The sequence below is a fragment of the Triturus cristatus genome, chromosome 2_1 (genome assembly GCF_964204655.1).
Source record: "Triturus cristatus chromosome 2_1, aTriCri1.1, whole genome shotgun sequence".
NCBI lineage: Eukaryota > Metazoa > Chordata > Amphibia > Caudata > Salamandridae > Triturus > Triturus cristatus.
In genome coordinates, this window is record NC_140581.1 from 590,064,992 (window position 1) to 590,090,528 (window position 25,537).

Sequence of the window (25,537 nt, forward strand, 5' to 3'; positions counted from 1 at the left end):
CATGCGGCAGACTGAAGCACCTCAGTGAGGATGTTAGTCCTCACAGCCACGGCAGGCAGCTCAAGCCCAAGGGCCGCGGCCGCCTTGCGCAGCACCACAGAAAAACCTGCACCCTCCTCCGAAGCCTCAGTCGGAGGAGAGATGAATCCAGTGTCCGGTGAGGTATCCAAACCACTGGCCTCCCCCAGTTCATCTGCCCAGTCCAGTGAAAGTTGGCCCTGAAGGGCCAAAGGGTCCACGGACCCCTCCCAGTCGCCCCAGTCATCCGATTCCTGGTAAACAGGAGGAATGATCGGAGCCGGTCGGTAGACAAAATGTGTCTCTAGCGGCGTCGGATGCGGCGTCGGGCAGCGCCGCACTGGCGTCGGGACCGGACAGGGGCTGAACCGGGGATCGATGTCGACCGGAGTCGGCGTCGGAGGTGGCACCGGTGTCGACGCCGGCTGAGGAGGAGTGACGAGGTCGGCCGGCGTTGACGGGGGCCCAGGCACGAGTGGCGAAGCTCGAGAAGCTTACGGGACCGCTCCCGCCTAGCTTTCGAGGTCAGGGCCATACAATCGGAGCACGTCTCCGCGTCGTGGTCGAGGCCCAAACAATACAGGCACCGGCGGTGATGATCGGTCACCGGCATCAGTCAGCGACAGTCGTCACAGGCCTTGAAACCAGGCATCCTACCGGCACCAGAGTCGAGAAAGTGACCAAAAAGAGTCCCAAAAAAATAGTGAAAAAATGACTAAAGGGGTAGCTCTCCCGGATCGGCACCTACTGGCGCGTAAAAAAGAAGAACTGACGTCAGCGCGCCAACGACGGACGCGGAGCCGCAGACGACGCCTAGCGACGCACAAGGGGTATTGCTACAAAAATCTTCCGGATCCAGTCTGACGCCTGGGGATATTCTAAGGTGAGGAATCTGACTAACGTGTTTTTCAGATTCATGGTATACAAAGGTGGACAATGGGGAGGCGGGTGGGCCAGTGAGAAATCCACAGGCAGATACTGTATCCACCAGAAAAAGCGTTACCGAAGGTAAGTAACTTGTTCTTCTGATGGATACATCTGCCAGTGGATTCCTCACCTTGTGAATAGATTCCCACAGCAGTCCCCACTCCCGGAGGAGGGTGTCCACCTTCCTATACCAGAAAGTCTTGCAACACAGAGCGCGCGAAGTGGCCCTCTCTCCTCATCTCGGAGTCCAAGCAATAATGCTTTGCGAAAGTATGGAGGGAGGCCCAAGTCGCAGCTTTACAAATATCTGCCACAGGAACACCCCGAGCCAAAGCAGATGTAGATGATTTTGCTCTAGTCGAATGAGCTCTAATGCCCTCAGGAGGAGTCTTACCAGCCAGGGCGTAGCAGATCTTAATGGCAAGGATGATCCATCTCGATAGTGTGTGTAGGAAGGTGGATATCGGACTATGGTTACCCCCCAACTTTTTGCCTAGTGTCTAGCTGGTTTTTCGACTTAGTTGGCCTGAGATCCTGCCATTCAGGGTCTCAGGCTGTCTGCTCTCTCTTTAAAATGGACTCCATGTACCCTAGGTACATACACAATTGGTAAGGATCACCTTATTGGACCCTGTACAGAGTACCCTAGGTACCCAGGGCATAGGTGTACCCTAGGCCTCCAAGGGGCTGCAGCATGTATTATGCCACCCCTGGTCTGGCCTTCCAATCAGACACAACTGGCTGATCACTCAGCTGGGGCAAGGTCGTGTAATCACCCCTTGCTTAAGATATAGTATACCTATATCTACCATTAATATGTGTACCTATCAGCCACTCCTATGGCAGGCCTTAACAATCCTGGAGGCAGAGTGCTTGGTAACATGTGAGATGGTGCTCTAGCATGAGCTGAGCCTGTCTGCAGCTTTCGGAACCATGTCCTTATAGCTGTTCTATGATATAGCCTACCATATACTCTTAAAGTGCCTTATAATCTTAAACAGTTATGGTAACTATGGTTTGGCTTTATCAAAACATGTCGTGTAAGGTGTCTAACACCTTAGAATAATACCCCCATACCATTTCTGGTGATGAGGATATTATTCCTCTCTTCTAGAGGGAGAGACATGTTAAAATCCTACTTTGCTGTTTAACTCTAACCAAAGCCTCAGCATCACAAAATGGATGCTGCTGCCACAGACACGAGTCTGACCTCCTGCTGCTGGGAGTGATCCCGGCAAGGGAGGCTTGGACAATAGGTTTCCTGCTTGGGGAGGTGCTAGCACCTCCCCAGACAGACTTTAGTGTATTGGGGCAGGGAGGGCTGAAAGGAATGAGACATGCCTGGGGCACACAAGGTGTCCCATGCATAGTCCAGTTCAAACCGGTGCTGGGGCACTCCAGCCCCAGTCCTGGCGCGAAACTGGACAAAGGGAAGGGGGTGTAACCACCCCCCTCCCGGGTCCCACCCATAGGAGGGACCTAGCAGGTAACCCAGCCCCCCAGATTAGTATAAGAGTGGGAGCTGAGTCCCTAGGATTTTGGATTATCCTGAACCTGCATCTTGAACAGAAACTCTGGACCTTCGACATTCTACTACGGAAGAAGACTGAAGAATCTCCCTTGTGGCCAAGGAGTGACCACCCTGGGCAACCAGGCACCATCCAGCGACCGCTGCTTGCTTTGCGACTGATTCTACGAGGGACGACTGCAGAGACTGACCAGCGCCGTGACTTCCAGACACCTCTGAACCAGATCCACATCTACAGCAAAGCTGAGACCCGTGGAGGCGACGAGGGACGTGGGACCGGCGACTTGGGAAAAGTGGCTAGTAACTGACTAGCGCGACTTCTGAGGCTTCCTCGAGGCTGTGCTTGGGGAATTGAGAAGCCCCAATCCCGAGCACCATCTGCAAAGAAGATCAGCTCCCCACACTTCACGTGTTCTGCGTGGGGCCCTTCTGCACCAGAGTTGCTCGACGTGTTGTCCGGTTGCTGGCCCGTTGGCTAGCGACCTCTGTGACGACGAACCTTCAATTTTGCCTTGCTGGTCCAGCTCCTCCAGACTGGCACCCGCTCCCCTGTGAAAGGGAAGCACCCCAGACCTTCCTGGTCTGCGACAGAAACAAGTCCTCCATCCTGCGTGGGTTGCGCTTGCCAAGGCTTGTTGGGTCCTAACTCGACATCGACGCCGCCGACAGCAAGAGTCTTCGTGAGACAGCTCGCCTCCTGGTTCTGGTCGTCCTCGACGCCTCCTGGTACCCGTGGCTGCTGCGACAAGCTTCACCTCTTCACCTGCATCTTCACAACATCGCCTGGTTCCTTCCCGGCTCCTGGCTGGTGACCTAGACTCTGTCCCCTCTGCTTGCAGGTGTCCTCCTTCCTGATTCCATCCTTAGAATCCACCGGACACTCTTCACTGACTGCCTGTCAGCAACTTTCTTCAGGCATCCATAGGAGTCGACGACGAAACCCGATGCAAGTTCACACCTATGCACCCGCAGCCCGTGGGCTAGGTAACTCGAGTACTCCGGTGCTCACAAGGGTATTGACTATCCAAGTGTCTAGTTTCCAAGTCTCTAAGTCCTAGTTCCTTCCGAAGTGTCCTAAAACTCTTAATTTCTAAATACTACTATTTCTATCGACTTTAACGCATTACGCGTGAGTGTTTCCTCTCTGCACCTGAATCCTGTGGGCCTCCCACTGCCTAGCAACTGATAGGATAGTGTAGCCCCAGCGATTCCCTAGGCCTATCCTGTGTTTGTGACAGTGATTCTTATACCACTTACTTAGTAAATGGTCTGCGTGGCCCCTAGGGCCTAACTGTATTACTTACCTGTGTGACTTATGTATGCTTAAATAAGATTGTGTTGTACTTACCTCGAATCTCATAAAGAGTGCTGAGGGTGTTTTGACTAGAATGCATACATTCTATTTTTATAATATATCTGTTGTGTTGTCCTTTCATTTGGTATTCAAGGGGTTGCAAATGGTATAACAGCTGGCTTCACATGCCATACAGAGTTTAGCCTAAGCCTGCTCTTGTCCATGCTACCACTAGGATAGCTGGTCTATACGGTTGACTTTACAACCAATCACCATAAGGGTTGTTTGGACTGATACAGGGTGTACACTAGAACTAGTGACATCATATATCAGGCCAACTTCTCACACGGTGGCACCGAGGTAGCATGGCAGGAAGGGAGGACTGAAAGGGAAGCGAGTAACCGTGGCAGACTATCTGCAGCACCCACTTGTCTGATGTAATCTCGCGCCAGTGAGGGATGTGGTGGCGGATCCTGCCACCCACCGGCGTGGGGTGCTCTCCGAAACAGAGATTAGGAAGGTTTGGAGGCGGAAGCAGTGGGGGTAGAGGTGGACGGACCCGCTCGCTGGTTCCCCGCCCCGCCCCTGCAGAAACTGTGACCCCGGCCGCGCTGGGGCTGGTTCTGCACAGGCTTAGGTGACTGGCGTGTCTGACTGCCTCTACCTTGGCCACGAACGCAACGAAAACCAAGAGAGGCCGAACTCTTAGTAGAAAGGCCCAAGGACTTGGCCATAGCCGCAAATCCTTAAAGCACTCCAGGGCACTGTCAGCCTTGTCGTCAAACAGGCGGGTGCCATCAAAGGGCATGTCCATGAGCGAGCTCTGGACATCGGGCGAGAACCCAGTCGTACGCAACCAGGCGTGACGTCGCAACGCCACAGTTGTAGAAATCACCCTGCCCAAGAAGTCAGCGGTGTCCAAACCACACCGAATGGCGAACTTAGCCGCATCCTTACCCTCAGGAATTGCCTGAGAAAGGACAGCCTGCACCTCCTCAGGACACTGAGGCAACACCTGAGCAACGGCATCCCACACCGTGTGGGAGTAGCGGCCCAACAAGCAGGCGGTGTTCACCGACCGCAGCCCTAAGCCGGCCGAAGAGAACAACCGCTTCCCAAACTGGTCCAGCCATTTAGAGTCCTTATCTGGCGGGGCTGTAGGAAAAGCACTCTGTGACGTCGAGGCCTGAATGACCAGGCTCTCAGGCGTAGGGTGAGCAGTCAAAAAGGCGGGGTCACCGTGCGCCGGTCGGTGGCGCCTAGCGACGTTCTTATCCACCGAGGCCCCCGTGGCCTGCTTCGACCAAGTGCCTAAGAGGACGTCGGTAAGGGAGACATTTAAGGGAAGCAATGGCTCTGACAAAGTAGACGCCACTGTGGGGAGTTCAAGATTGAGGACATCAGCCGCCCGACGGAGGACCATCGTGTAAGAGGCACCTTCCTCCATCGTAGGCGGGGGAGAGGCGAACCCCGGGTCAGAGGAGACATCGAGGTCGCCTGCCTCCTCCAAGTCGTCCACCCAATCCTGCTCGGAGTCACATCGCCGGGCAAGAGGGTCCTCGGACCCTTCCCAGTCTTCGTCGGCCTCTGGCGTAGAGGGGGCCGGTCGCGGTGGCAAAGCCGGAGAAGGGACGAACGGCATCGGGAACGGCTCCAAGAACCTCGCCGGCCGGGGTCGGACCGGCGCCGTCTCCCAATGCGGATCCCAGGCCGGAACAAAATGGTCCTGAAACCGGGGCAAGGGAGAAATAAACAGCACCCAGTGTGGCGCCGAGGGTGGATCCTGGGCCAGAATCGGCAACTCCGCACCTCGTGGCGCCGGGGTCTAAGCCACTGGTGCAGGCGCCGGTGGCGGAGCTGCCGGCCCAATAGGATCTGGACGTGGGGCCCGAGGCCTAAAAAGGCTGTCCATGGTAGCAAGGAATTCTTGCACCTGTTCGGGTGTCGCCAACGGACCCAGGTAGGGAAGGTAGGCCGCGGGACTCCCAGGCTTCAGGGGAGCCCCTGGGGCGAAGCCCCTGTTGCCCTAGTCTGCCTCCGGGGAGCGACGGGGGGACGTCGGAGAGAGAACACGCTTCTTCGACAACTTTTTATGGTGTCGCTTACCGGAATCCGAAGGCGAAGACTTGGAGCCTGAGGAGCGATGGCTCCGGTCCAGAGAGCGGTCCCGGGAACGGCCCCTGGACCCGGAGCGGCGGCGTGACGAATGCCGGACCTCCAGCAACTTCCTAGACCGCTCCTGCACGGCCTTGGGGGCCATGGCTCGACAATCCCGTGAATCGTGGGCAGTCTCCAGGCAGTAGAGGCAAACATCGTGGGGATCCGCCACCAACATGTTCCGGCGACAGGCCCCACAGGACTTAAAGTCGGGCATCCCTACGTGCACCAGGAGAAAAGAGAGGAGACAAAAAATCTCAAAATAGTAGTCAGAAAGTGACTAAGGTACATGCTCAATCCGGATCTGCGCTTGCTGGCGCGGAAAAAGAAAGAACTGACGTCAGCGCGCATGGGTGATGCCTAAGTACTCTCTGTGGTGTCATCTCAACGCTTACGACGCAAGTGATGGACGCGGAGCCGCACGACGCCACCTACTGACGCGCAGGGGTACTGCTAAGAGAAACTTTCCGGATCTAGTCTGACGCCTGGGGATATTCTAAGGTTAGGAATCTATCACTAACGTGTCTCTTTCAGATAAAATATTATACTTTGGTATTTCATAAGGGAAAGTCAGCTCCTAAGTGTCTGCAGCTTTATGCACCGTAGTGGTAAAGTAAAAGACTTCATCTCAAAGGCCAGTATCTGGGTCAGATGGAGGAAGTAAATTACCAGTCTCGGAGGCGTCATTTTGTGTGCAAACAATCTCTATTAGAATTATTTATGGCATCAAAATCCGATCTAAACAATTCTTCCATATGGACACAATTCTGTGCCCTAGGAAGGAATTGCTTATGAAGGCAAGCACTGACCTTCTCTTACATCACCTGGATAATTTCAGCTTTTTTTTGAGGGGGGTGATAACTCCGATTGGGGCATGAAGACGGGCTCTAGGGGTGGCAGGAAGGGGAATGGCACTGTGCTCCAAGACTTCTTTCTAGGTGTAGATTCTAGACGCTAGAGAGGGACTGAGTTGTGAGAAGGTGTACAACTTGCACTTCCCTGTGGGCCTTGGCAAAGCACAACTTGGTCTTCTGCTCTCTGATGGACTGAAGGTGCATAAACAAATATCACTTTGAGTGGCAGGCTCAGTACATGATATAAAAAGACATAACCGAAAAGTACTAGAATTAAGTCCACATACTGAACATTAAGACTCAAGAAATGTTGAGCTGGTTAATTTAAGCAGACATTTTCAGATTTTAGGCTCTATGTTTAACATGTATCTTTTTAAAAGAAAGTGGGAACTAGTCTTCCCAAAAGTCAGCATAATGTTTATGCAATTTATTGAGTTGCTTTTTCTGAAGACTGCATCTTCATATGTAAATAAAATATTCTCAAACTAAAATAGGACAAAGGAAGACAATTCAGTATAAAACTCTTACCGTGCCCCTATTTTGATGTTGAACTGCTGTAGCCCCTGAAGTAAAATTGCCAGTGGACAGAAGGAAATCTTCAAGGCTTCAGCAACTGCCTCCTGAACAAGGGCCGGCCAATGATTATTTGGAATTTTTGCCTATTTTGAAAATTAATGTATAAAAAATAAAACACTGTTAAGAAAACAAAATATTATTTCCGTTACTTGATTAGGGAAACTATTATGGATCCGGTTACGAAACATTGTTTAAGTACATTTTAACACATTTTAACACATTTCAGTAAAAATGATTTAGACATAAATAGTTTTAGGATTCTGATTTGCATTTGATTTTTGCTATTTGTATATAAATCATAGCTGTCTAACTATCCAAGAGCTGAGCCATCCACCTTAGGACAGTGAATAATTTTAGACAGGTATCAGTTATAACTAAAAACATGCAAACTGTTCTTCACAGAGGATCAGGGATATTTTTCAGATCGGAGAAGTATTCACACCTTCTAATAATTGATTTGTAATTTGTAATTGGGTACCAGAAGTAGCTTGGAAGAGAAGGAGTGCTCACCATAGTGCACAGAGACTGCCCTTGGAGAACAAGTTACTTACCTTCGGTAACGATGTATCTGTAAGAAACATTAGTTAGTTAGATTCCTCACCTTAGAATATCCCCAGGCGTCAGACTGGATCTGGAAGATTTTTAGTCAGCAATACCCCTTGCGCGTCGCTAGGCGTCGTCTGCGGCTCCGCGTCCGTCGTCGTGCGCCGGAATGACGTCGGAGTACTTAGATGCCGCCCTCGCGCGCTGACGTCAGTTCTTGTACATAGCTTTCCGCGCCAGGAACGCAGAGCCATGCAAGAGACCGACACTGGTGCCAAAAAATTCTAGGGCCCTGAAAGGGATAGCCTTAACCCTAGATGTCAGTTCGCAGAACGGGGAGGATGGGTGGGTCGGTGAGGAATCTAACTAACTAATGTTTCCTACAGATACATCGTTACCGAAGGTAAGTAACTTGTTCATCTGAAAGAAACACGTTAGTTAGATTCCTCACCTTAGAATAGATACCCAAGCAATACCATCCCCGATGGTGGGTCTGCGAACCAAGATCAGACCAGAAAGTCCTGGAGGACAGAACGACCAAAGAAGCCATCCCTGCGGACTTGGCTGTCTAGGCAATAGTGCCTGGCAAACGTGTGCAGCGAAGCCCACGTCGCCGCCTGACAGATGTCCTGCAAAGGGACTCCCTGTCCCAAAGCAGTAGTAGCCGCTGTGGCCCGAGTAGAATGGGCTCGCAGCCCAACAGGAGGGTCCTTTTTCGCCAAGGAATAACAGATTTTTATACACAAAACGACCCACCAGGAGATGGTCCGTTTGTGCACAGCTTTTCCCTTCTTTGCACCCACGTAGCCAACGAAAAGCTGGTCGTCCACTCGGAACTGTTTCGTGCGGTACAAATAAAAGGAGAGCGCACGTTTTGGGTCCAGACGGTGGAGCCGCTCTTCCTCTTTGGAAGGGTGCGGAGGCGGAAAGAAGGTGGGCAAGGTGACAGATTGCCCAAGATGAAAGGGGGTCACCACTTTCGGTAGAAAGGAAGGACGAGGCCGAAGGACAACCTTGTCCGGATGAACAGATAGAAAAGGAGGCTTGGACGGTAGAGCCTGGAGCTCACTCACCCGTCTAGCCGAGGTGATGGCTACCAGGAAAGCAGTCTTAAGAGTTAGAAGACGAAGAGGACAATTGTGAAGAGGCTCAAAGGGAGCGCACATCAGGAATGTCAAGACAAGATTCAAGTCCCACTGAGGCATTACGAAAGGGACAGGAGGGAACGTGTGAGTAATGCCTTTAAGAAAGCGTGACACTACAGGGGACTTGAAAAGAGAGGGCTGATCAGGAAACCGTAAGAAGGCAGAGAGGGCAGCAAGATAACCTTTAAAGGTGCCCAGGGCAGAGCCCTGCCGGGCCAAAGAAAGAAGAAAGAGGAGAACCTCAGAAAGAGGGGCGGAAAGGGGATCCACAGCCTTTGCTGTGCACCATGCCACAAACTTGTTCCACCGGCAGGCGTATACCGTCTTTGTGGAGGGACGCCTGGCTGCCAGAATGATATCACAGACTTCAGGAGGCAAGTCAAATGGCATCAACTGCCGCCGCTCAATCTCCACGCATGGAGGTGGAGGCTGGACAGGTACGGGTGGAGGACCGTCCCCTGCTGCTGCGACAGAAGATCCTCCCGAAGGGGCAGACGTATCGGAGGATCGGTCCACATACTGAGTAGCTCGGGATACCAGTACCTTCGTGCCCAATCCGGAGCCACCAAGATGACTTGGGCCCGGTCGCGCCTGATCTTCTTCAGCACTCTGGGCAGAAGTGGTATAGGCGGAAAGGCGTACAACAGACTGCAACTCCACTCGCGACGAAAAGCGTCGCCGAGCGAGTGCCGCCTTGGAAATTCCAACGCGCAGAACTGCTGACATTGCGCGTTCTCGTCGGTGGCGAATAGATCTAACCAAGGCTCTCCCCACTGCTGAAAGAGACCTTGCGCCACCCCGGAGTTCAGACGCCATTCGTGATCCATCATGCACCGGCGGCTGAGTTCGTCTGCTCTGGCGTTCAGAGAGCCTGCCAGATGTTGAACCACCAGGGTGATGCCCTGGTGTTCCAGCCATGTCCAGAGCCGCAGAGCCTCCTGACAAAGGGTCCACGACCCCACCCCGCCCTGTTTGTAGCAATACCACATGGCGGTGGTGTTGTCCGTGAACACCTGCACGACACTTCCCCGGACAGAGGGAAGGAAGGCTTTCAGTGCAAGTCGGATCGCACTCAGCTCCAACAAGTTGATGTGGAGGCGAGACTCCGCCGGAGACCAGAGGCCTCTGATCTCCGCCTCTCCCATATGGCCACCCCATCCCAGGAGGGACGCATCCGTCACTACGACATGCTCCGGTAGGGGTAGGCTCTTGCCCGTGACCCAATCGCGGTCCGTGAGCCACCACTGCAACTGCTGTGCAGTGCCCTCCGAGATCAAGACATGGTCGGACAGGTTGCCGTGATGCTGGGCCCACTGAAACTTCAGGTCCCACTGCAGAGCCCGCATGCGCCGCCTGGCGTGATGCACTAGTAGGATGCAGTAGGCCATCAGCCCCAGAAGCCGCAACACTAGCCTGACCGAAACCCAGGATAGAGGCCGAAAGATGGGAATCAGGGCCTGTATATCCCGGACCCGCTGTTCCGGTGGATTAACCCGGAACTGCGCCGGATCGAGAACCGCTCCGATGAAAAGGAGCTTCTGAGAGGGGCTCAGGTGTGACTTCGGCACGTTGATGGAAAACCCCAGCAAATGCAGGAGATCCGCCGTAGTCTGAAGGTGGGAGACGACTGCCTGAGGCGAGCCCGCCTTCAACAACCAGTCGTCGAGATAGGGGAAAACTGGAACCCCTGATGTGCGCAGATTAGCTGCGACCACCGCCATCACTTTCGTGAACACCCGAGGGGCACTGGTAAGGCCAAAGGGGAGCACGGTGAACTGTAAGTGCTCCTGACCCACCGTGAACCGCAGGTAACGCCGGTGGGCCGGCAGGACGGGGATGTGGAAATATGTGTCCTGCAAGTCCAACGCTACCATCCAGTCTCCAGGGTCGAGGGCAGCTAGAACCTGAGCCAAAGTTAACATTTTGAACCGTTCCTTCCGGAGTAAGGCATTGACGTTCCGGAGGTCCAAGATAGGGCGTAGGCCCCCTTTGCCCTTCTTGGGAACCAGAAAGTAGTGGGAATAACAACCACGACCTACTTCTGGGCTCGGAACGTGCTCAACGGCGCCCTTGGCCAAGAGGGCCGAAACTTCCTCGTGGAGAAGATTCAAATGATCCCCCGAGATATGGTGGTGCTGCGGTGGCATGGCTGGAGGGGTCGTCTCGAAGGAGTAGCCCCTTCGGACGATTTGCAGCACCCACCTGTCCGACGAGATGGACCGCCAGTGGAGCAGGTGATGGCGAACTCTGCCGCCCACTGGCGTGGAATGGGCCTGAAAGCTCGGACTAGGAAGGCTTTGAGGCGGATGCTGCCGGGGTGGATGTGGACTGACCGCGTCGTCCTCCAATACCGCCTCGGCGGAAACCACGTCCGCGACCGCGTGCAGGTTGGTTCTGCGGCCGGTGGCTAGGCGGACGTGAGGAGGTGCCCCTTCCTTGGCCACGAAAGGAGCGAAAAGCGGAAGTTTGTGGCCGCGGGGCCAAGAGGCCCAAGGACGTGGCCGTAGCCCGGGAGTCCTTGAAGTGAGCCAGCGCACTGTCCGCTTTCTCACCAAAAAAGGCGAGCGCCATCAAAAGGCATGTCCATGAGGGTGCTCTGGACATCCCCTGAAAAGGACGTGGACCGCAGCCAGGCGTGACGTCGAAGCGCCACCGTGGTAGAAATCGCCCTACCCAGCGAGTCCGTAGTGTTAAGCCCACATCGGATTGCATGGCGCGCTGCCTCTCTCCCATCGGCCAGGGCCGAGGAAAGCCGCGCCCTGGCCTCCTCCGGGCACAGTGGCAGCACGTCCTCCACCGCATCCCACAGAGAGTGGGAATAACGGTCCAAGAGACAGGCGGTGTTCAAAGACCGCAGGCCCAAACTGAGCGAAGAGAACAGCTTCTTACCAAACTGTTCCAGTCTCTTGGAATCCCGGTCCGGAGGAGCGGACGGGAAGGAGGATTGGGAGGTAGAGGCCTGGATAACCAGACTCTCGGGGGTGGGGTGTTGGGACAGAAAACTGGGGTCGCCCGGAGCAGGGCGGTGTCGCCTGGCAATGTTCCTATCCACAGGAGGGACTGTGGAGGGCTTGGACCAGGTGCCCTGCAGAACGTCAGTGAGGGCCTCATTGAATGGCAGCAGAGGCTCAGTGGAGCATGCTGCAGACTGAAGCACCTCAGTGAGGATGTTAGTCCTCACAGCCACGGCAGGCAGCTCAAGCCCAAGGGCTTCGGCCGCCTTGCGCAGCACCACAGAAAAAGCAGCACCCTCCTCCGAAGCCACAGTCGGAGGAGAGATTAATCCAGTGTCCGGTGAGGTGTCCAACCCACTGGCCTCCCCCAGTTCATCTGCCCAGTCCTGTGCAAGTTGGCTCTGAAGGGCCATAGGGTCATCAGACCCCTCCCAGTCGCCCCCGTCATCCGATTCCTGGTAAACAGGAGGAATGATCAGAGCCGGTCGATAGACAATATGCGTCTCTAGCGGCGTCCGGCGGCGCAGCATCTGCGTCGGGACCGGACAGGGGCTGAACCGGGGATCGACGTCGACCGGAGCCGGCGTCGGGGGTGGTATCGGTGTCGGCGCCGGCGGAGGAGGCGTAACGAGGTCGACTGGCGTCGACGGGGGCCCAGGCTCGGGCCCCTCGGGGACCTGCGGCGTCGGGGCCGGAGCCTCCAACGGCGCCGGGGCCGGAGCCGCCGGCACGCGAGGTCGCCCAGTCGAGTCCACGGGGCTCGAAGGCGCGCCAGCGGGCGTCGACGGCAGGTCCAGGCTCCTCATGGCCGAGAGGAAGGCACTGACCTCCGCCGGCGTCGCGTCAGTCCCAGGGACCGTCGGGTATGGGGACTTGCGCGGAGCCGCGGGGGTGGAACCACCCGGACCCTCGTCCGAGTCGCGCGACCGGCGAGGGGAGTCCGAAGAGCGGTGTCGCTTCTTGGACTTCTTGGAGTGCCTCGACTTACCCGAAGACTTCGAGCCAGATGAGTGACGATGTCGAGTGCGGCTCCGCGACCGATCCTTGGACCTCCTCCTGGACCAGGATCGAGAGCGGCGCGGAGCCGAGTGGCGAAGCTCGTGAAGCTTGCGGGACCGCTCCCGCCTAGCTTTCGAGGTCAGGGCCATACAATCGGAGCACGACGCCGCGTCGTGGTCGAGGCCCAAGCAGTACAGGCACCGGCGGTGATGATCGGTCACCGACATCAGTCGGTGACAGTCGTCGCAGGCCTTGAAACCAGGCATCCTACCGGCACCAGAGTCGAGAAATGACCAAAAAGAGTCAAAAAAGTTAGTAAAAAATTGACTAAAGGGGTAGCTCTCCCGGATCGGCGCTTACTGGCGCGGAAAAAAGAAGAACTGACGTCAGCGCGAGAGGGCGGCGTCTAACTACTCCGACGACATCATTCCGGCGCACAACGCCGACGACAGACGCGGAGCCGCAGACGACGCCTAGCGACGCGCAAGGGGTATTGCTAACGAAAAATCTTCAAAATCCAGTCTGATGCCTGGGGATATTCTAAGGTGAGGAATCTAACTAACGTGTTTCTTTCAGATAATACGTTTTTAGATCACATGGTGCTAATCCTTAAAATGGATTTAAACAGTATGGTATATATTGTCATACGAGTTGCTTCTTTACTAGCAATCAATGTAACCCTGGCAAAGATGATGAAATATTCTAAGAAAACCTACATACAAAGTGTGAAGAAATAGGGTGTATTATATAGTGTGGTTGTGTGACCTCACCGTGTAATACACTACCATCTCCTTCAGGACGCGTCCGGTTTAGTTTGTTAAACCATAGCACAACCAAGGGTATCTGTAGCTATGAGCAGTTAGGCTTACACAAAGGAACAAGTGTAAACCATTAAACTGCACTAAACAATTAAAGAGGAAAGAAACTCAAGGCTCAGGAAACCCAACACCAATGTACAAATATTTATGAATTTATGGACACCAAAATGAAAAAGACCCATCCAGAGACATATTTTTAAGGAACAATAAATCATTTTTACTCAACCACAAACAAGTATTAGCGAATTCAATTAATTTGACAATTGTAAGCTTTTTCAGGGAAAACTTTGTCATCATGTAATGCAGTTACTTAGACCGACCTTCTTCAGCAGGAAGCCAGTCAAGGGCGACCAACAAGATCCAACAGAACAGTTACCATCTTCAAAAAACACAGTCTTCAGCCCAGTTCCAGCGTCAGTGTCTCCATCCCACTGACTTTTATGGAGTGGTCCTGATGAAAGGGATAAAGGATGCTTAAGATGTTCAAAGATGCGGAAGAAGCTGTGCAGTCTACTAGGGTCTTCTTGGGGCTACTCCTCAGTCCACAGTCCTGGTGAGGCGATTCTGGCCACAAGGGTCAGAAGTCCAGCCGTCCGGCATAGCGGTTTCCTTCTTATGGCGATAACTCTCCTTCTGGGAGAGCAAGCTGCACTTCAACAACTCTCCTGGGTCCAGCAGACTTGGGTGTAACTTTTGAGTGCTGGGTCCTGGTCCCTTAGCTGCACGGCTGTGAGGAATGGTGATCCGGCGATCTGAGCTACCAACTCTCCCCAGAAGGCTTCTTCAGCTTTTGTGACCCTATGCTGTGAACAGGAAGTCAGTCAACGGACTCTTGGAGTCTCTGCTTCATTGGGCTTGGAAGACTACTTCTTCACGAGCAGGGCACAGCAGGCACAATCCTATCATTTGCTTGCCTGAGCAGGTGCAGCCCAACTCTGGTGCAGCTTCTTCTTCGCCAGATCCGGGGTCAGCAGGTCAGTCCTTCTTTGTCCTCTTCTCTAGTCAAGCGAGATGAGAGTACTGGGTGCTAGGGGTGCCCTCTTTATGGCCAGAAAGTACTCTCAGGGGAGGGCAGGGTCGATAGCCAATGGGCTACTAGTTTCCATCCCACCTAATGACCATTTCTTGTGAAGTGTGGCATCTACCTGTCCTGGGAGTCATTTAAACGTCTCCCAAGGCAGACAGAATGCTGTTTCGTGGCCAGCCTTAGTAAATGGTGTAGGAGAGTAGGGTCTGCTTTCTATGTTCACCCCCACTTTTTGCTTTTGCTTTACTGGTTTTCGACTTAGATGTGGCTGTGGGCCTGCTAATCAGACCCACAGCCCTGCTGTTCTCTCTCTAAATTATACTATGTACTTTAGGTGCATAACCCATTTGGATAGGATCACCTTATTGGCCCCTGTACAGTGTACCCTAGGTACCCAGGGCATAGGTGTACCCTAGGCCTACCAGGGGCTGCAGCATGTATTATGCCACCCCTGGCCTGGCCTTCCATTTTGACACAACTGGCTGATCACTCAGCTGGGGCAAGGTCGTGTAATCACCCCTTGCTTAGGTGTAGTATTCCTATACCTAACTTACATATAGACACATGTGTACCTATCAGTCACTCCTAAGGCAGGCCTTGACAATCCTGGAGGCAGAGTGCTTAGTAACATGTGAGATGGTGCTCTAGCATGAGCTGAGCCTGTCTGCAGCTTTCGGAACCTTGTCCTTATAGCTGTTCTATGATATAGCCTACCATATACTCTTAAAGTGCCTTATAATCTTAGACGGTTATGGTAACTATGGTTTGGCTTTATCGAAACATGTCGTGTAAGGTGTCTAACACTGTGGAATAATACCCCCATGCCATTTCTGGACATGAGGATATTATTCCCCCCTTCTAGAGGGAAAGACATGTTAAAATCATACTTCAACTGTTAGCCTCTGACCAAAGCCTCAGCATCACAAAATGGATGCTGCTGCCACGACACAAGTCTGACCTCCTGCAGCTGGGAGTGATCCCAGCCAGGGAGGCCTGGACAATAGGTTTCCTGCTTGGGGAGGTGCTAGCACCTCCCCAGACAGCCTTTAGTGTATTGGGGCAGGGTGGGCTGAAAGGAATGAGACATGCCTGGGGCACACAAGGTGTTCCTTGCATAGTCCAGTTCAAACCGGCGCTGGGGCACTCCAGCCCCAGCTCTGGCGCGAAACTGGACAAAGGGAAGTGGGTGTAACCACCCCCTCCCAGGTCCCACCCATAAGGCGTGACCTAGCAGGTATCCCAGCCCCCCAGATTAGTATAAGAGTGGGAGTTGGGCCTCAAGACTTTAGATTATCCTGAACCTGCAAACTTGAACAGAAACTCTGGACCTTCGACATTCGACGAAAGAAGAAGACTGAAGAATCTCCCTTGTAGCCAAGGAGTGGCTACCCTGTGCAAACAGGCACCATCAAGAGACTACCCTTTGCTTTGCCCACGTTCTACGAGGAACCGACTGCAGAGCCTGACCAGAGCCTTGACTTCCAGACTTCTCCGATCCTGATCCACATCTACAGCAGAGCTGAGATCCGTGGAGGCAACGAGCGACGTGGGACCGGCTACCTGGAAAAAGTGGCTAGTAACTTAAAGCGCAGCTTCTGAGGTACCCTCGAAGTTGTGCACCGGGGATTGAGAAGCCCCAACCCCAAGCACCATCTGCACCGAAGATCAGCCCCCCACACTCCACGAGTCCTGCGTGGGGCCCTTCAGCATTTTCCTGCTTGCCGCGTCTGTCCGGTTGCTTGCCCGCTGGCTAGTGGCCTTTGTGACGACGCACCCTGAAATCTTCTGCGCTGGTTTGGCTCCTCCAGACTGGCTCCCGCTTCTCTACAAAGAAGAAGCACCCCAGACCTTCCTGGTCTGCACCAGAAGCAAGTCCTCCGTTCTTCGTGGGTTCCGCTTGCCAAGGCTTGGTGAGTCCTAGTCCAACTTCGACGCCGCCGACAGCAAGAGCCTTCGTGGGACAGCTCGCCTCCTGGTCCTGGTCGTCCTCGACGCTTCCTGGTCCTCCTGGCTGCAGCGACAAGCTTCACCTTCACCTGCAATCTTCACGACATCGCCTGGTTCCTTCCTGGTTCCACGTGGTCACTGGCTAGTGACCTTGACTCTGTCCCTTCTGCTTGCAGGTTTCCTCTCTTCTTGATCCCAGCCTTGGGATCCACCGGACACTCTTCACTGACTGCCTGTCAGCATCTTTCTTCAGGCATCCATAGGAGTCGACGACGAAAACGACGCATCTTCACCCCTATGCACCCGCAGCCTGTGGGCTAGGTAACTTGGGTACTCCGGTGCTCATCAGGATAGTGACTATCCTACTGTCTAGTTTTCAAGTCTCAACTTCCTAGCTACTCCGGAAGGGTCCTAAATCTACCGTTTTCTAAACTGTACTATTGCTATTGACTTTTACGCATTACGCGTGAGTGTTTCCACTCTGCACACGAATCCCGTGGGCCTCCCACTTCCTAACTAACGCTAGTGTAGTGTAGCCCCAGCGATTCCCTAGGCCTAGGCCTATTCAATTTCCGTGACAGTGGTTCTTATACCACTTACTTAGTATATGGTTTGCGTGGCCCCTAGGGCCTAACTGTATTACTTACCTGTGTGACTTACTGTATGCTTAAATAAGACTGTGTTGTACTTACCTCTAATCTCATAAAGAGTGCTGAGGGTTTGACTAGAATAAATACACTTTATTTTATATATATATCTGTTGTGGTGTCCTTTCATTTGGTATTCAAGGGATTATATATGGTATCACAGCTGGCTTCACATGCCATTCAGAGTTTAGCCTAAGACTGCTCTTGTCCATGCTACCACTAGGATAGCTGGTCTATAAGGTTGACTTTACAACCAATCACCATAAGGGTATTTGGACTGATATAAGGTGTACACTAGAACTAGTGACATCATACATCAGGCCAACTTCTCACATTGGTGAGCAGCGGTTGGGATCTGAGCTTGCTGTTGTAATACCATTGTAATCTTGAGATACTAAATTGAAAGATCACACAGATATTGTCTAGGTACATATAACATAGATTATAATACTTAAGTCCTACTGGACTTTGTAGTTGTAGGTTGAAGGGAGTTACACACCCTGACTACAACTACTAGAGAGGTTTAGTAGATACAACTAGTGTAGGTAGGTGCACACACCACACCCTCACTAGATCATGTCTCTGAGAGGAGATCAAGTAGATGCTCCCTCAGGAGGATCAGGTCTGCAAAAGACCCCCTCTAGATATGATACCTTAACATTCCAGGAGATGAGACACTTGTGTACCTCCAGAGGAATAAAACGGGGTGCAAACCCTACCCTCCTTCAGTTAAGACAACTCCTAGAGGAGTATGACATTATTAGGGCATCTCAGGCAGGTACCCTAGGTACAGAGGAGGGTCTACCCACCACAGAGGAGTCAGAGGAGACTTCAGATGAAGAGGTAGACAGTCAGGGCCAAGTAGGAAGACTTAGCCAGGCTAACCTAAGCTTACATGGGAGTTTGCATGGGGTCCCCCCTTACAGACCCCCAAGTAGGCTTACACAGAGAAGCAGGAGGGACAGATCCCCTTCAAGGGAATCCATCCACTCCCATGTCTCTAACATCTCTAATGCTTCCTCTCACAGGGGAATGACTTCCCCTGTGAGAAAGGAGCATGAAGCCAGAATGAGGGAAGCTAATCTGAGGATTCAGAGGGAAGAACTTGCCCTTGCCAAAGAGAAGCTTGCTCTGGCTAGAGAACAAAAGTTGAGTGGGTCAGAACCCACTGGTGGCAGCAATATCCCTAAGGATAGAGACAGGCACTATGATAATAGAAACCTGAGCAAGATTGTCCCGCCCTACAAGTGTGGGGATGACATCCACAAATGGATAACTGCTTTGGAGAGAGCTTGCAAAGTACAGCAGGTACCCCAAAGTCAGTGGGCAGCTATCTTGTGGCTGTCCTTCTCTGAGAAAGGCAGAGACAAGCTCCTCACAGTTAGTGATGAGGATGCAGATAATTACACTGTCCTGAAGAGTGCTCTGATTGATGGGTTTGGCCTAACCACTGAACAATACAGGTTGTTGTTCAGGGATACCCAGAAGACACAGACTCAGGACTGGCCTGACTTTGTAGATTGTGCCACTAAGGCTCTGGAAGGCTGGCTAATGGGAAGTAAGGTTAAGGACTATACAGGATTGTATAATTTGATCATGAGAGAGCAAATACTTAACAACTGTCAAAACCAGCTATTGCATCAACACCTGATTGATTCTGATCTGACTTCTCCCCAAGAATTGGGAAAGAAGGCAGATAGATGGGTCAGGACTAGAGTTAAGCAGAAAAACCAGACCCAGGGCGGTGATCAGAAAAAGGCAGACCAGAAGGGTAATGAGCAGAAACAAAAAGACCAGAAGTCTTCACCAGGCCCCCAAAAGGCTCAGGGGGAGGGTGGTCCCAAAAAGGATAAAAAGAAAGATGGCCAAAAGAAACCATGGTGCAACTATTGTAAGTCCAACTCACATTGGTTTAGTGAGTGCACCAAAAAGGATAAGCCCCCAGCCACCATTGCCCCTAAGGCAACTGTACCCCCTAGTTCAGCTGTAAGTGGTGGTTCCCAGCAAAAGGGTGTAGTAGGGTTAACCCTGGGAACTGAGGAGGATTCTGGCCTAGTCAGAGTACCTACTCAGGCTGTTCTGATCTGTGATGGGGACTTAGCTTTGTCCTCTACTGTAGGCCCCAGTAACCTGGGCAAGTACAGACAGACTCCTTTTATCAACCAAAGAATGGCTCAGGCCTACAGGGACACTGGAGCTAGTGTCACAATGGTGACACCTGCTTTTGTGGACCCTGGACAGATCATACTAGGTGAGAATTACCTAGTGACCAACGCTAGCAATGCCACTACCTCCCATAGTGTGGCTATTGTTAACTTCTCCTGGGGAGGGGTAACTGGCCTCAAGAAAGTTGTTGTTAGTTCAGACCTTCCTGTAGAGTGTTTACTGGGCAATGATCTTGAAACTTCAGTTTGGTCTGAAGTGGAGTATAGGACCCATGCAGAAATGCTGGGGATAGATGCACATGTCCTTGCTGTGACCAGGTCACAGGCCAAAAAGTGCACCACTGAACAAGTGCTGGATCCTGAAACTATGGACCAGTCACAACCCAAGAGAAAGAGCAGTAGGGTTAAGGCTGTGCCTTCCCCCCTGCCTCAGGTGGTGGATCAGCCCTCCCAGGAGGATGATTCTGAGAGCCCTGAAGGAACTGTCCTAGAAGAACTTGAACCTGATCAGGTTGAGTTTCTTGGGACAGGGGGACCTTCAAGGGCAGCTCTGAGGCAGGCTCAATTAGACTGCCCCTCTCTTGAACCCCTCAGACAGCTGGCTGCTGCTGAGGCTGCAGGGAATGCTCAAGGTACCCATAGAGTGTATTGGGATGAAGGGCTACTGTATTCAGAGGCTAGAGACCCCAAGCCTGGTGCATCCAGGAGGTTGGTCATACCACTGAAGTTCAGAGGCTTCCTTCTAACCTTGGCCCATGATATTCCCCTTGCAGGACATTTAGGCCAGAACAAGACTTGGGACAGGCTTGTCCCTCACTTTCACTGGCCCCATATGTCAGAAGATACTAAGGAGTTTTGTCGCTCCTGTGTCACCTGCCAAGCCAGTGGCAAATCAGGTGGCACCACAAAGGCCCCCCTCATACCACTACCTGTGGTGGGGGTCCCCTTTGAAAGAGTGGGCATAGATATTGTAGGACCAATGGACCCACAAACAGCATCTGGGCACAGATTCATACTGGTGATAGTGGACCATGCCACCAGGTACCCAGAGGCAATTCCCCTGAGGACCACAACAGCTCCTGTTGTGGCAAGGGCCCTGCTTGGAGTATTCTCCAGAGTGGGCTTTCCAAAGGAGGTCATTTCTGACAGAGGTACTAACTTCATGTCAGGATACTTGACTGCAATGTGGAAGGAGTGTGGTGTTAACTATAAGTTCACCACACCCTATCACCCACAGTGCAATGGGCTTGTTGAGAGATTCAACAAGACCCTAAAGGGAATGATAAAAGGATTACCAGACAAGCTTAGGCGAAGATGGGACATCCTTTTACCCTGCCTTCTGTTTGCTTACAGAGAGGTCCCACAAAAGGGGGTTGGCTACAGCCCTTTTGAGCTTTTGTTTGGGCATCCTGTAAGAGGACCCCTGTGTTTGGTGAAGGAAGGATGGGAGAGACCTCTCAGACAACCCAAACTAGACATAGTGGATTATGTACTTGGTCTCCGCTCCAGGATGGCAGAGTATATGAAGAAGGCTTCTAAAAACCTTGAGGCAAGCCAAGAACTCCAAAAAGCTTGGCATGACCAAAAGGCTGTACTGACTGTTTACCAGCCAGGACAGAAAGTGTGGGTGTTGGAGCCAGTGGCCCCAGCAGCACTCCAAGACAAATGGTCTGGACCCCACACTATTGTTGAGAAAAAGGGAGAAGTCACCTACTTGGTGGACCTTGGGACTCCCAGAAGCCCCCACAGGGTGCTTCATGTCAACAGATTAAAGGCATATGTTGACAGGGCAGACATGGGGCTACTCATGGCTACAGATGAGGGGCAGGAGGAAGAGAGTGACCCTCTCCCAGACCTGTTGACTCAGAACCCTGATGATGGCTCAGTTGATGGTGAGGTCTTTTCTGACAGCCTCACTGTCCATCAGCAACAGGACTGCAGACAGGTTCTGCAATCCTACAGACATATGTTCTCTCTGACCCCAAGTCAGACAAACTGGTGCACCCATGAGGTGGACACTGGTGACAGTCTGCCTGTGAAGAGTAAAATCCACAGGCAACCTGACCATGTCAGGGACTGCATAAAAGTTGAGGTACAAAAGATGTTGGAGCTGGGAGTCATTGAACCTTCAGAGAGCCCTTGGGCTAGTCCTGTAGTTCTTGTGCCAAAACCTCACACCCAAGATGGTAAGAGAGAGATGAGGTTTTGCGTGGATTACAGAGGTCTCAATGCTGTCACTAGGACAGATGCCCACCCAATACCTAGGGCAGATGAGCTAATTGACAGACTGGCAGCTGCTAAGTTTTTGAGCACATTTGACCTAACAGCAGGCTACTGGCAAATCAGACTAGCTGAGAGTGCAAAGGCCAAAACTGCTTTCTCGACCCCAGGAGGACATTACCAATTTGTGGTAATGCCCTTTGGTTTGAAGAATGCACCTGCCACTTTCCAAAGGCTGGTGAATCAAGTCCTTACTGGGTTGGATGATTATTGTGCAGCTTATCTTGATGATATTGCTGTCTTTAGCTCCACCTGGGAGGATCACCTGGTCCACCTGAGGAATGTTTTAGAGGCCCTGCAAAAGGCAGGCCTCACTATCAAGGCCACTAAGTGCCAGATAGGGCAGAGCAAGGTTGTATACCTGGGCCACCTAGTTGGTGGGGGTCAGGTTCAACCACTGGAGAGCAAGATCCAGACCATAAAGGACTGGGCTCCTCCAACTACCCAGACTCAGGTCAGAGCTTTCTTGGGCCTGACTGGGTACTACAGAAAGTTTGTTAAGAACTATGGGTCCATAGTGACACCACTTAATGACTTGACCTCCAAGAAGATGCCAAAGAAAGTTCAGTGGACAGTAAGCTGTCAAAAAGCATTTGATGACCTGAAGCAGGCCATGTGCAGTGCACCTATTCTGAAAAGTCCAGACTACTCCAAAGAGTTCATTGTCCAGACAGATGCTTCTGAGTTAGGTGTGGGAGCTGTTCTTTCACAACTGAATGTAGATGGTCAAGACCAGCCCATTGCTTTTATAAGTAGAAGGCTGACCCCTAGAGAGAAACGTTGGTCAGCTATTGAGAGGGAGGCCTTTGCTGTGGTTTGGGCCCTGAAGAAGCTGAGGCCATACTTGTTTGGCACTCACTTCAAGATTCAGACAGACCATAAGCCCCTCTTGTGGCTAAATCAGATGAAGGGTGAAAATCCCAAACTTCTTAGGTGGTCCATTTCCCTACAGGGGATGGACTTCACAGTGGAACATAGACCTGGGACTGACCATGCCAATGCAGATGGACTCTCCAGATATTTCCACTTAGAACATGAAGACTCAACTGGTCAAGGTTAGTTTAATGTCCCTAAGTTTGGGGGGGGGGTTGTGTAGGAGAGTAGGGTCTGCTTTCTATGTTCACCCCCACTTTTTGCTTTTGCTTTACTGGTTTTCGACTTAGATGTGGCTGTGGGCCTGCTAATCAGACCCACAGCCCTGCTGTTCTCTCTCTAAATTAATACTATGTACTTTAGGTGCATAACCCATTTGGATAGGATCACCTTATTGGCCCCTGTACAGTGTACCCTAGGTACCCAGGGCATAGGTGTACCCTAGGCCTACCAGGGGCTGCAGCATGTATTATGCCACCCCTGGCCTGGCCTTCCATTTTGACACAACTGGCTGATCACTCAGCTGGGGCAAGGTCGTGTAGTCACCCCTTGCTTAGGTGTAGTATTCCTATACCTAACTTACATATAGACACATGTGTACCTATCAGTCACTCCTATGGCAGGCCTTGACAATCCTGGAGGCAGAGTGCTTGGTAACATGTGAGATGGTGCTCTAGCATGAGCTGAGCCTGTCTGCAGCTTTCGGAACCTTGTCCTTATAGCTGTTCTATGATATAGCCTACCATATACTCTTAAAGTGCCTTATAATCTTAGACGGTTATGGTAACTATGGTTTGGCTTTATCGAAACATGTCGTGTAAGGTGTCTAACACTGTGGAATAATACCCCCATGCCATTTCTGGACATGAGAATATTATTCCCCCCTTCTAGAGGGAAAGACATGTTAAAATCATACTTCAACTGTTAGCCTCTGACCAAAGCCTCAGCATCACAAAATGGATGCTGCTGCCACGACACAAGTCTGACCTCCTGCAGCTGGGAGTGATCCCAGCCAGGGAGGCCTGGACAATAGGTTTCCTGCTTGGGGAGGTGCTAGCACCTCCCCAGACAGCCTTTAGTGTATTGGGGCAGGGTGGGCTGAAAGGAATGAGACATGCCTGGACCACACAAGGTGTTCTTTGCATAGTCCAGTTCAAACCGGCGCTGGGGCACTCCAGCCCCAGCTCTGGCGCGAAACTGGACAAAGGGAAGTGGGTGTAACCACCCCCTCCCAGGTCCCACCCATAAGGCGTGACCTAGCAGGTATCCCAGCCCCCCAGATTAGTATAAGAGTGGGAGTTGGGCCTCAAGACTTTAGATTATCCTGAACCTGCAAACTTGAACAGAAACTCTGGACCTTCGACATTCGACGAAAGAAGAAGACTGAAGAATCTCCCTTGTAGCCAAGGAGTGGCTACCCTGTGCAAACAGGCACCATCAAGAGACTACCCTTTGCTTTGCCCACGTTCTACGAGGAACCGACTGCAGAGCCCGACCAGAGCCTTGACTTCCAGACTTCTCCGACCCTGATCCACATCCACAGCAAAGCTGAGATCCGTGGAAGCGACGAGCGACGTGGGACCGGCTACCTGGAAAAAGTGGCTAGTAACTTAAAGCGCAGCTTCTGAGGCACCCTCGAAGTTGTGCACCGGGGATTGAGAAGCCCCAACCCCAAGCACCATCTGCACCGAAGATCAGCCCCCCACACTCCACGAGTCCTGCGTGGGGCCCTTCTGCATTTTCCTGCTTGCCGCGTCTGTCCGGTTGCTTGCCCGCTGGCTAGTGGCCTTTGCGACGACGCACCCTGAAATCTTCTGCGCTGGTTTGGCTCCTCCAGATTGGCTCCCGCTTCTCTGCAAAGAAGAAGCACCCCAGACCTTCCTGGTCTGCACCAGAAGCAAGTCCTCCGTTCTTCGTGGGTTCCGCTTGCCAAGGCTTGGTGAGTCCTAGTCCAACTTCGACGCCGCCGACAGCAAGAGCCTTCGTGGGACAGCTCGCCTCCTGGTCCGGGTCGTCCTCGACGCTTCCTGGTCCTCCTGGCTGCAGCGACAAGCTTCACCTTCACCTGCAATCTTCACGACATCGCCTGGTTCCTTCCTGGTTCCACGTGGTCACTGGCTAGTGACCTTGACTCTGTCCCTTCTGCTTGCAGGTTTCCTCTCTTCTTGACGCCAGCCTTGGGATCCACCGGACACTCTTCACTGACTGCCTGTCAGCATCTTTCTTCAGGCATCCATAGGAGTCGACGACGAAAACCGACGCATCTTCACCCCTATGCACCCGCAGCCTGTGGGCTAGGTAACTTGGGTACTCCGGTGCTCATCAGGATAGTGACTATCCTAGTGTCTAGTTTTCAAGTCTCAACTTCCTAGCTACTCCGGAAGTGTCCTAAATCTACCGTTTTCTAAACTGTACTATTGCTATTGACTTTTACGCATTACGCGTGAGTGTTTCCACTCTGCACACGAATCCCGTGGGCCTCCCACTTCCTAACTAACGCTAGTGTAGTGTAGCCCCAGCGATTCCCTAGGCCTAGGCCTATTCTATTTCCGTGACAGTGGTCCTTATACCACTTACTTAGTATATGGTTTGCGTGGCCCCTAGGGCCTAACTGTATTACTTACCTGTGTGACTTAATGTATGCTTAAATAAGACTGTGTTGTACTTACCTCTAATCTCATAAAGAGTGCTGAGGGTTTGACTAGAATAAATACACTTTATTTTATATATATATCTGTTGTGGTGTCCTTTCATTTGGTATTCAAGGGATTATATATGGTATCAC

General features: G+C 52.3%; 1 protein-coding gene across 2 annotated transcripts in view; it reads right to left on the reverse strand.

Moving 5' to 3' along the window:
- SKIC3 (SKI3 subunit of superkiller complex) overlaps positions 1-25,537 on the reverse strand; it is a 1,406,584-nt gene that overhangs the window by 92,387 nt on the left and 1,288,660 nt on the right. For both annotated transcript variants that reach the window (XM_085632495.1, XM_085632494.1), the window contains exon 39: positions 7,307-7,437. In XM_085632495.1, coding sequence (XP_085488621.1) covers positions 7,307-7,437 — 131 coding nt within the window. The remainder of the gene's footprint in view (positions 1-7,306; positions 7,438-25,537) is intronic.